At 37.1% G+C, this 12,832-nt stretch overlaps 1 protein-coding gene across 4 annotated transcripts in view; it reads left to right on the plus strand.

Annotated features, from left to right (window-relative positions):
- ptprua (protein tyrosine phosphatase receptor type Ua) overlaps positions 1 to 12,832 on the plus strand; it is a 456,280-nt gene that overhangs the window by 272,645 nt on the left and 170,803 nt on the right. For all 4 annotated transcript variants that reach the window (XM_055157468.1, XM_055157470.1, XM_055157469.1 and 1 more), the window contains exon 6: positions 12,276 to 12,447. In XM_055157468.1, coding sequence (XP_055013443.1) covers positions 12,276 to 12,447 — 172 coding nt within the window. The remainder of the gene's footprint in view (positions 1 to 12,275; positions 12,448 to 12,832) is intronic.

Consider the following 12,832-nt stretch of genomic DNA (forward strand, 5'->3'; position numbering starts at 1 on the left):
TCTCTACTGTGCATGTCTCCTGCAGAAAGAGCCTCTGTCCTTTCTGGTATTATGTCAGTCAATCACACCATTACTTCTGTACCACTGAAAATTAAAAATTTAAACAAACTTATAAAGACAACTGAGAAGATTGAACATAAATGTATATCCAAAAAAAATTTAATTTAATTATTTTGCAGATTACAAGCTGCAAATAACAGAATATGAAGCCACAAATGGTAATTGAGCAGCAGAAATAAAGTTTGGAGTGAGCGAGAAACTTGTGACAGCCGGTAGGGTGCGCCATTCAACTTTCCTGGAAGTTACTGGATGAATCGACAAAGCCTGAACTTCAGTGACAACCGAAACCATCCTGTTGAGATTCAGAAAGGCCGGAATAATTCTAACTGGAACTGACGCTGAGTCTGACAACAGCTACACAAAAGAGGAAGCGAAAGTGACACTGAGGATGAATTCAATGGATTTAGTGATTTGGAGTGAGATGGAGAGTTTGGTAAACTTTTTCTGTTCTGTTGTTTATGCTATAATTATCTGAAGAACTGTTCATATGTGACGTTAACAGCCTGTTGTTCTGTTCTGTTGTTATTACTATAATTTGCCTTCCAAGATGAAATGTTGGTTCCTGGTCTCTGATTTTATTAAAATTAAGTTCCCCCAAAAAGTGCGCCTTATAGTCCAGTGTTACTTATATATGTTTTTTTCTTCTTCATTACGCATTTTTTGGCTGGAGCAATTTATACTCCGGAGCAACGTATAGGCCGAAAAATATAGTACATAGGAGTTTAGTCCTGGTTTGGTTCTGTTCTAGTTTTCTTGGTTTAGTTCTGCTTAAGTTGATGTTATACTTTGGTGTTTTGAGTCTCAAGACAATCATCCAATCCAAAAGCAAAACTTTAGAAAAAACTTGTATTTGTCCTCTATCTGGACTTTTAGGCACTGGCAACGCAAGTTCAGTTCCTTTAACACCACCAGAATCTGAAGCCCAAGGAAATGAATGGACTTTTCTTCCTCCAGTCCAGCGATTAACTTTGAGATGAAATGGAAGTCATTCTCTCAGGCAGTGACATAATATTAGCAATAAAGTCTCATTTAATATAGTTACATAATAAGGAAGTGTGTGTTAATGGTTATAAGGAGCCACTGCCAAGAAATCAGTCATGTAAGACCTGCTGGGAAGATTATGAATTGTAATATGTATTGTCATTTATCTCTATAAGTAAGACTAGCTATGTAAAAATGAAAATTGTCAACACCAAAACAAAACTGGGAGAAAACTGGCACTAAAACTGGAACATCATCTTGACTGGATCAGGACTAGGACAGGACCAACTCAGGACTAAACTGGACTGTCACTGAAGAAGAGCAACCTAAACAAAAATTACGGTGATATAGTATTTACAAAAAGAAAAAAGAAAGTCAATTAATGAGAATAATTTTACAAAAAAGACAACTAAAGTGTTACAGATAATGACAAATGGTAAAAAAAACAAACAAACCATAAAATACACCATAAAACTATGACTATGACAATATATGGCTCTTCTCTTCTTGTCCCTATGGAAAATAGTACTCCTTTTCCTTTAATGTTCCACACTCTAGCATTAAAAGTAATGTTAATCTTCTTTATCACTGTTTTTTAATGTATTTTTGAACACTTAAAACTTGGCCTGTAACGATAGTCAATAAATCAATTAATCGTACGGTAACTTTTAACAAGCTCGATAATGGTAATTTCTATTTGTATACTTGTTTCTTTTCCTTGTCTGTCTCTCTCTCTACCAAAGAGTCTGAATGTCAAAATGCTTCTATCGCTCTCTGATGACGCTTGAACGTCATAGGCATAGACCATTTGTTTATCAACACAGTGGATGCGCACACAGAGTGCAGAAAGCGCCGCTGTCTGTGCGGTTTACATGAAGCCACAAAGCTAGCGCCACTGTCAGAGCACCAAAACAGTTCATTGCTGTGTGACTAAACACGTCATGATGCCAAATCAACACTAGTGAGTGGGAGCGTCAAATGCAGGGATGTGCTCAAATAACGAGAAGAAATGGCTCAAATCCCAGCAGCTGACATACACTTATACCCGATCGACACAACTAGCCAAGTCCCTGAGAGAGTCCAAAATCCGCTGAAATCCCACAAAACACTGACACGATACCAGACAGGACAGTAGCTCTTTCTGCAGGAGGCATGTGCTGTGAGGAACCAGGCTCTATATTATGAATCTGATTTTCTGAGGGACAAAATAGCCAAATAGGATCCTATAGAGCGAATTAATATGAACACTTCAAGACCAAAATACCAAGGCAACAGCAGCAGCCACATAGAGGAGCCACAATATTCCAATGTAAGTCAATGACTAAAATAACTTTTAAGGGCAATTTTGTTACAGAGATTTAATAAACCATTTTATTTATTGTTTTGTTTGTGCTTGGTTCAACAATGGTTTATTTAAGTGCATTTTTGTTAACAAGTCCTTGCTGTCAGTCATACCAGGCTATTCTTATGTTAACAAGTCTATTTTATTTAGGCATGTTGTTTTTGGTTGTCTTGCAGTTCCTGTGTTAAATGTTCTTTAGAAAGTAAAGTTTATTGATCTTTGAAAGATTGTATTTGCATTTTTATATTAGTTGAAAATTGTCTCAAAATGTCAATATTATCGTTTAGCGCAATAATTTCTTGGTCAGTTAATCGTCCTGCAAAATCTGTCATTGTTACAGGCCCACTGAAAACCCCTGTAATAAATAAATGCTAAATAAATACTGTGGAACATTCCAGGCAACACAATAACATCTCCATGGAAACAAGCAAGTGGTGGACCCCCTACCACAGAATGCACCTCTAATTAAATAACTGTTTATAGATACTGACCAAGTTTTTTCTTTTCCTCGACGCAATCAACTGCAAATAGTTTCAAATTTTCACCACTTTTTGACTATACGCGCTAATACTAAACTTCAAAAATCTCTCCGTCTCTTCTCTGGCCTTGAAGCGTGCCACATCTAAGTGCTTTTGAATTCGCGGCATTGGGGAGCGCAAGCTTTCACAAATTAGACGGCACTATACCCATCCTCCCTGTTCCCCCACTTCCTCCCTCTCGCCTCATCCTCTTCCTCCTCTCGCGCCCCTCTCTCCCTCCATCCCTCCGCTGAATACGAGCCTTTGAAGATCATTGGCAAGTGAGAGAGCCCATTTTTGTCAGCCCCGCGGCGCGTTCACGGCGATGCAGAAGTGCCAGCCAGGAGGGGGAGATACTAACAGACGGATGCTAGCTTTGTTTTCAGGAAGTTGCGACGGGATGGCGGTAATATACGGGGGGTTGTAATAGTTCCGTTGTGTGTAAGAATAAAAAAAAGAAAATAAAAAAAAGAAAGACCTTTAAATTTTACAATGTTTTGAAAATAGTAAATAAATAATAAAATAAAAAAAAAATAAATAAATAAAGAGGATCTGTGCTTTAATAAATAATAATAATAATAATAATAATAATAATAATAATAATAATAATGAGAATAAAACCTGGATTAATAATAGCTGATGATGTTATAAATAATTTTTGTTAAATTCATAAACATGTTGCTTACAGCTAGATGTTAAATTAGTGGTTTTCTGTCAATCCTTTTTAGCAAGAAAAAAGATTTTTTTAAAAAAGTTGAAAGGGGCAGATTTTTATATCACCCAAATCATGAAAGCATAAATCATGAAAGTTACATTTATTGCATTATTAATGTGTTCTGAGTTCACTTTAAAAAGGAAGTATGACATTGCTTTACTTAACTAAAGCTTAAACTAATAATGTTTCAAAGTAAATCAAACAAGTAGAGTAAAGGTGCACTTCGCAACTTTGCTGGTGAAGGGTTCGCCACCTGCTCGTCTTCATGATGATGTGATTGTGTTGCGTGGAATCTTTCATAGTATGGCTTTAAACTTGCATTTATTTAATTACAGGTGTTTTTATTACTCAAAAATTTTAGAAAAACATATAAAAAATAAAATCATGCATTCTCACAGTAAGCAGACTAGCCCCTCCACAGATCTGGCTTATGGCACCAACAGCTTGTCTCCATGGATATAGATACGTTAAGTGTCGTTAAGGCAAGCTGTAACATTTACGTGGAGAAAAGCAGGTGGTGTACTTCCAAAAAAGAACAAAACAAAACAAAACACAGTGCACCTTTACCATTAAAAAGTAAAGGTTTGATGAACATAATAAAGGTTAGCATAATTACATTGTTGTTGAGAAATGCTCAGGGTTAGTAAATGTAATATGATGATAAAACAAAAAGCATTTTAGGGCTGTGATATTTCGGTTGATTTAAGGACGTTTAAGAGGGCCCTTTATGTCAGGGTGTTTTGGAGAGTGTGAATGTGTGGAGGCGCAGGTGTGAGACGGAGCTATAAGAATAAAATCACAACTTCACTGTATACGGCTTTAACAATGTGCATATTGAAAGGACTGGACTGTGCATTTAAAACAACTGGATGTGCCCTGTACTCTTAAGGTTATTACAGAATTGTTTCCCAAAGACTGGGTCACAACCCTCAGGTGTTTTGCAGGAGATGTTTTTGGGGTCGCCTTGCATGCATGTAGGTCTGCAATATACAGTTGTTTACATGAATCTGTGACCTTATCGTCATTCTGAATAAACATTTGGTCAGAATATTCTGTCTTTAGTCGGGCCAGAATCTTTCTATGCTCATTCCTTTCACTTCTACGTATATGTGTGAAATGGGATTTTCTGTGCTCTAAAAAATAAAGACAAAGCCCAGAAACAGACTGAATACTGTGCCTGATGTGCATGTTGCGCTCTCCTCCTGCACTCCCACACCGGAACGCTACAAAAACGGAGACAAGCCCACCTGTCTCGTTAGAAATATTCAAATGTTAAGACATGTTTTGTATAAATTTCTCATCTTTTTGCATTATTTTATTTATGTATTTAATTTATTATTTTGTATATATTATTATATTAAATGGGCTACATTTACTGTCCAAATAGATGACTTATGGATCCTTTTATTGCTGGTTCATTGACTCAATGAGTAATACTAAATGCTCAGAGAGACGCGATCACTCAGTCAACAATAAAATATCCTCATTAATGTTCAATAAAGGTCAAATCCACCTTTATTTTGTGATTTATGAATAATGTCTACTGACTTGGGTCGTGAAGGTTTGTGGCTTTTAAAATATGGGTCCCCAGAAAAAAGAAATTGGGAAAGATTGATGTAGAGGACACATACAAGATTTTTCTCAATCTCAGTATATGAATAGATAGATAGACACTTTATTGGTCATGACTGATACTTTACTGATCCTAAAGGAAATTCAAAGTTCATCAGCAGCAACATAAAAACAAACATAGAAAGGATATTTAAACATTGGCATTGATTAATGATTGTCTGGAGGTGCTGGGCTTCAGATCAGAGGGATTTTAAACTAAATGAATTTCAGCATTGAACCTGGAAACCCAAATGAGAGACTCATGGGACTCATTCTGCTTTCTGACTTGGCCATCATATCCATTGTTTTTATAATCTATCTGTAAAAACTATATTTGATTTGAACATGTCTGCCTTGTATTTGAGGACATAGATAAATAGTGTTTATGTAATTTAAAATACAACCCTACATTCAGTTCAGTTAATTCAGTTATTTTAAGATACTCTTCTGTCATCAAAGTATACCTGAAGTTGTAATGTTACTGCTCCTCTGTGTTTTTAAAGTCTTGACACCCATAGACACTCACCCACAGATTAGATTTCCACTCAAATTGCAACCTTCTGTTAGTTCTTGCAACATGCAACAGTTTGATGACTTTTTTTCCCCTGTTCAAAAATATATAATATTTAGTGTTTAATATTTAATCAATGGCAACTGTCCTATTTTTTTCATTATTCTGAAAACCATGGATAGCAGCCAACGTTTTAACTATTGTTTATTGTTCATTACTCAGCGCAGCAGATGGTGATTTTTATTTTATTTTATTTATTTGGCATCTTAGAGTAGAAAGCATCACAATTTAGTTTAAAGTTTGCTGCATATTTTCCATAAATGTTGAAACAAGTACAAAGTATACATAAGTTGCACTTTGCGTTTTTTTTTCTTTTGGAGGGTACGCCAATGTCTTGTCTCCATGGAAATGTTACTGCTTTGCCTGGAATGTTACACAGCATGGCATTAAACATTAGTCTGATTCATCAGCCAGTTTCACTTTGTGGAAACCGTCTGACTTTGAAGCATTAGAATTCATTTGGTTGACGGTAGGCGGGTACTTTTTTTATTTAACCAATTGCTGCCATTTGGTCGTGACGTATGTAATGCTCCACTAATGGGGCTAATTGGTATATTAAACTTTTCCCGAATCCCGTAGGAAGAAGGGCAATAATGTCTTTCCCCTTAATAAAATTCACCAAACATTGTCTTTTTGGCTTTAAATCTTCGATCTCGGCAAATGTTGCCAACAGAATGTATGGCTTCATCTACATCCATCTTGACTGCTTTGTTTACTGTTGTGCTGTACCACAAAAGGGACCCAGACAGGCGCTTCACAGCTCTTTGCTGATTGGCCAGTCTACACATTCTGGGGTTCTTGCAAACCGTCTAGTGTATTCCAATTCCTGACCAAGTCACTGGAGAGAAATGAAACTGAGGGGGGGTACTAGGTGGTGCCAGCCTGGCTAACCTTTACATACTACATTATGGAAAATTCTAGGTAAAGCAATACTTCTACAATAAAAGTTACACGGTGAACCCTTAAACCCCAAATCAAAAGTAATCATTCCTAAATTATTCATTTTCCAATTTCAGATTTTAAAAGTTTTCTCTAATCTTTCTGCATGTACTCTGTGAAATTGGCTTATCTCACATGACTAATGCAACTTCCAAAAACAGTGGGATAAGAAATAGCCCAAATAAACAAGTTTTGACATTGACTGGTGTTTCAGAGTCACCCCCATAGAGCAGCATGGGAGAAGCCACGGGGGGTAGAGGATAGGAAAAAAAACAAAAAAAACAAAACACACACACACACAAGAACATGGATACAGATTTTAGCTTCTTGCTTTTGGCTGAAAGTTAAAAATCTGACACAGCCTTTTGAATATTGTTTGTAAAATGTGAATATAGTAGGACTGGATGAACAGACAGTGTCTTGTATAATGTGAAAAGTCCAATTAGAAGATGCCTCTGAGCTGTTGTCGCGCTGTTCTGCCTGTCTAGCTTGTGTGTTTTGTGAAGTGAACATAACTTTTCATAGTTTTACTTCTTTTCCAAAACTTAACAAAAGCCTGATGGATGTACTTTGAGTAAAATACTCACATCCAGAAAGTAATATTGACCAGAGTTAAAGGTGCAGGTTCAACTTTTCCTTCAACTGGCTTGTCTCCATGCGGATGTTATTGTTGAGTCTAGAATGTTACATGGTAGAGATTAACTAACTATCTCAAGGAAGACAACTATAGGCTACATTACAGGTCACATCTATGGAGAGGCAACGCTATTCACAGAGAGAATAATTGTATTTTTGTGCAACAGAAACACCTGCAATGAATACATGTTAGATAGATGTTTTTAATGTCATACCATGGAACATTCCAGACCACGTAATAACATCTCCACAAGAGACAAGCAAGTGACTAGGGTTGGGTATCATTCATTGCTGATACCTTGATACATAAGCCATGATACGATACATTATCTCAATACAGTGAGGTTTCAACTCGATAAGATTCAATACGATATATTTCAAAATGATTCGATATAGTTCAAGAAAAAGTAAAGGTTAAATCATGGCTGTGATATTAAAGTGTTTGTTAAACCACTTCTTGTGCAAAGTTCATATGAAACACAAACATTTTAATCATCAAAACTGTGAATATGTCAAATGTGTTGCATAAACAAGTTTCCTTCCTCTAAATAAACAACAAAACTGTAGCTCTGTAACAAATTAATTTAGTAAAATATGCCAAAAAATACTCTTGGTGATATATCCATACAGCAGCCCATGATATCGATATTGTATCATTACATTAAATGATACAATATAACGATATTTCAATATTTTTGCACACCCTAACAGGTGATGAAGCCTCCACCAGAAAAGTTGCACAATGCCTCTTTAAAGATGCACTATGGAAATTGTCTAGTGTCAGGTCTACACCATGGAGATGTTATTTCTTGGCAAGAATGTTCCGCAATCTGTCATCAAACTTGTACACTTGAGTTGCATTTATTCAGTTACAGGTTACATAAAAATGTGACAGTCATCTGTGCAATTGGATTGGTTTAATGTCATAGAACATTCTAGGTTCTGTTGATACTTTGCAGCTGGTGTTAACAACATTCCTTTGGAGCGTGAACCAAACCTAACCAAAGACAATACTGTGTCAGCTCGATTAGACTTTACAATCTGACCAGAAAAATATGATGAAAAATATTCAGCAAAGTCGTGTAAAGGCAAAAGGCGGTAACAGTGTCATTTACTGCCTTTTGCCTTTGCACGGCTCCTTATTTTTGGCACATGATACAAAGGCAGAGTACAGTAACTTCCAAATAAGGGTCAAAGGTCAATTTTGAGTTCAGTATTTTTTTTTTTTTGCATACAAATATTTCTTCATTATAGCAAATAGTTGTTAAAATTAAACTACCTATTATACTTTTGTCTCGACAAAACTCATTTTTCTCAGTTTCACACTCTTGAGTTAAGGTATTTTGCCTTGGTAGAGCAGAGCTGAATTTGTCCTGTTAAAAAAAAGTCTTTCACGCATAAGTTTATTCACTTTATTCACTCACATGCCTAAACGCTAAACGCTAGTATTGATCACAGGCTCCTGAAAAGGTTTTGCTTAAATCCATTTTGTATGTTTCTTGAGTTTTCAGATTATCTTAAAAGTATTTGGCTGTAATTGCTAATGTATACATTGTGTCGCTGTGGTAATTGATGAACATTCCGTCATAGTGATACATGTAGAACACCCCCAGGGGATGTCTCTGCAAAGTATCAATGTCATTAAAGTACCGTATTTTCCGCACCATAGAGCACGCTCTTAAGCCTCCAACCCCATCAAAAAACGACTGTGCGCCCCGCAATCCAGAGCACCCTATACATAAATCCACTTGGGTGTCCTAGCAGGACTTCAGTAAAATACAAAGCTGCACCACCCGCAGTGCACACAAACATGCACGGAGCAGACAGCGACCGCGCAGCGAAAAACGAGGAATGGAACGGAGGAACAAACCGAAAAAGCGAGTGCAATGTGCCACTTCTAGCCACAACTGAACAACTAAGTCATTGCGAACACACCAACAATCCAGCAGCCCCAGACAGCACCCTCCCTACACGCCACAACTGAACAAAGAGTCACTGTGAATGCGCCAAACAAAGTCTCACTGACCCATCCAACTGTTGTGTTTTGTTTAAAGTCCGGTGCCGTTTATTTGTGAAAAAAGTTTGAAAATAGACCATTCAATGACAGTGCGTCTTATAATCCAGAGCACCTAATAGCCTGGAAAATATGGTAATTATTCCAAGTAATAACATCTTCATGGGGATTTGCAGATGACCATTCACGAAAAAGTTACACAGTGCACTTTTAATCACAATGCAGTTTTTACCTGTTTAGATTTTAGTGTGTAGGCCTAGATTTGTGGACTCAAGATATTTCAAAGCCTTGATTTATACAATTCATGATTAAAAAACAGTTTGGAAAGAGCCATTTTTAACTATATATTTCATAAGATACTCTACATAAAAGTAGCACTGTTGTCACTATAGTAACTACTACAACAACTACGACTACATCCATCTGTTTCTAATGTTATCCAGCTAGACTGTCAAATAGAACTCAAGGGCATAAGTTAAAAAGATGTGATTTAAGTTGAACGCAATATCTTAGTAATATGAGTGATACAGTTAGGCCTTAGAGGAAGCCAGATTTTAAATAATTTTCTAACATTCATATTTACTTTACGCCCCTTGGGGATGATTTCAAATGACAAATGCTCACAATCAAAACTGAAAAATCACTTTAAAGCAACAAAAAAAGTTAAATAAATAACTAAAAAGTACATTCACGCTGCAGAAGGCCTCGGAGCCAGCGCATGAGATAAGGAAAACTTCCATTGATGTCAAAGTTAAAGTTAAAATGAGCTATAATCCTTAGCTGGAGGCAGTAGCAGCGCACCACTGTACATCGTATCATTTATTTTTTTTCCTCTCTCGCGCGTCTGGCTGCTAAACCAATTCATACATGCAGACGTCAAAAGCACTTACTCCTGAAAAGTACGAGCGGGGGACAGCTTACATAATAATCAGCTTATTCTGTGATGAAGCGCCGTATATTGCATCCCCGGCACCTGGAAAAGCTCCTCTCTTGTCAATTCGGAGGTTTTGGCCGCGCGGTGCCACTTGCTAGCTAGCGAGCCTGGAGCGGTGACACGTTAGCATAGCGTGTCAGCTCCGGTCCCACTGTGCCAAACAACAACCCGGGGAGGCCTGTGTCAGCCACACTTCTGCTCCTGTTACAATTCGTGTTTGTGTTCTTGTAAGTTTTGTGACTAGTCTGAAAGTTATCTTAACTTTATAGGGGAAATTAGAAAGGAATGGCAGCCACATCTATTCATGTAAACAAATGGTGATCATTTAAAGTGGGAATAAATGCCTAAACTCCGCCCACAACATAATTGCAAATAGAGCGGCTAAACTGGGCAGTAGTTAGAGGACTAAACGGGAGAGGAGGGGCATAAGGAATAGTGTGAATGGTCGAACAAGTATTCACACTTTAAACCCCGCCCCTTTAGCCATGTGTTTGTAATCCAAAACTCCAGGATGTAATCAGGGCAGTGCTGTGTGATGTCACGTAGTACTTGAAATTGCAGGGGTCACTGGAGAGAGCGCACAAAGCTGCAAATTTACCTTGTTACATTAAAATTTCCTCACAAAATCACTAACATCAACAGCAGAAAATGTTATTAAGCACACAGTATACGCAGTTACATAGCAAAAACGTTGATTTAGTATTTAGTTTTCACTTTTTATATATTTTATGTTGTCTTTTTTAAGTTTAAGTTTTATTAACTTCACTCAGCAGTCACATCTGACCAAAACATGCTGCTACACTCCCTCTTCTTACCTCTAATTATTCAAACTCAAAGGTAAGGTGGGTGACATATGGGTGACAATTTTTTTTTAGGACTGAATTCAATGTATTTATTATTAGAAACCAAATAATATTTCATTTTCATGTGTTTGATTTGATCAGTGTTTAACTCATTACAGTCTGCATCCATTATTTTCAGTCTGAAGCCCGTAAAATAAAACATATTCAGTATGTAGAACAATCAAACTGAATATGTTTTATATAATATAATTTCTAAATTGAAGTTATAGGGGACCTATGTCAAACTGAACTGTTAAAAAAAACAAAAACGTCTGACCTCACAGCATTAGGATTCTTTTGCTCGATGGTAGGCATGTACTTTTTTTATTTAACCAATCGCTGAATTTGGTCATGATATGTATGTAATGCGGCGCTAACAGGGCTAAATGGTATATTAAGCTTTTCCCAAATCACATCTGACCGAAAGGTGCCGCTACACTCCCTCTTCTTACCTCTAATTATTCAAATTCATAGGTAAGGTGGGTGAAATGTCTTGCTCAAGGACACAGCAACAGTGTGCATTGGTCAAAACTACCACAATTTCTTGTAATTTGTATTTATGATTATAAACCAAATAATCTTTCATGTTCATGTTGATGTGTTTTTGGTTGGTCCGTGTTTAACTCATTACAGTCTAGATTCATTATATTCACTCTGAAGCCCATAACATAAAACAAATTCAGTATGTAGAACAATCAAACTGAATATTTTTTATATAACATCATTTCTAAACTGAAGTTGAAGTGGAAATATGTCAAACTAAGTTGATATAACAGGTTTCTCTCATTGCTAGTTTTTGTTTGTGAAAACCTAGCATTGTTTTATTTACTATTTTAATTTTTTAAATCTAAAATGCGCTTATCTGCTGCTTGGTATGGTTAAATGAAACTGGAGAGGAGGAACTTTTCAGTCCTGCAATTTTGAACAGAAAGACAATTGATCTGTGTATGTTATTAATCAATTTCAGATCAATACTGAGCTCTATAATGGACAAAATGAAAAACAATGAATTATGTATGTAATATAGAGTTGCCAGTTGTGTTGTTAGGGTGAATGGTTGAGGTGCAAATCAAATAATCATTAATGAATGCCTCTCTCTCTTCTTGGTCCAGCGGAGAAATGGCATGGTGCTGGGCTCCCCCCTCCTCTCTCGCCTCAGTCACAAGCGTCTGATGGCCACGTTCCAGGTGGAGGCGGAGCGTGGCGAGCAGGACCTGTACCGCTGCATCACGCTGTCGCCCAGAGGAGCCGCTGTGTCCAACTTCGGGGAGCTCATAGTCAGAGGTACTGTACGCTCGCTTCTGTACATATGAATGTGTTTAACAAGTGGAAAAGTGGACGAAAGATATGAGGACCCAATTGGGAGCCTTGAGGTACTCCGAAACATTGTGAATCCAATATTTATGTACAGGCTTCAGTATATATGATCTAATGATAGTAAAATCCAACAACCACAACCACAACCAACAACAACCACCACTACAACAACCAACAAACAACAACGACAACCATCAACAACACACAACACCCACAACATCCACCACAACCACCAACAACCACCAACAACAACCAACGACAACCAACAACCATCAACAACAACCAACAACCTCAACAACAACCAACACCCACAAAAACAACCAAGAACAACACCCACAACAACCCACAACAA

The sequence above is a fragment of the Boleophthalmus pectinirostris genome, unplaced genomic scaffold (assembly GCF_026225935.1).
Source record: "Boleophthalmus pectinirostris isolate CB_2022bp ecotype Guang Dong unplaced genomic scaffold, ASM2622593v1 HiC_scaffold_21, whole genome shotgun sequence".
Taxonomy (NCBI): Eukaryota; Metazoa; Chordata; class Actinopteri; order Gobiiformes; family Gobiidae; genus Boleophthalmus; species Boleophthalmus pectinirostris.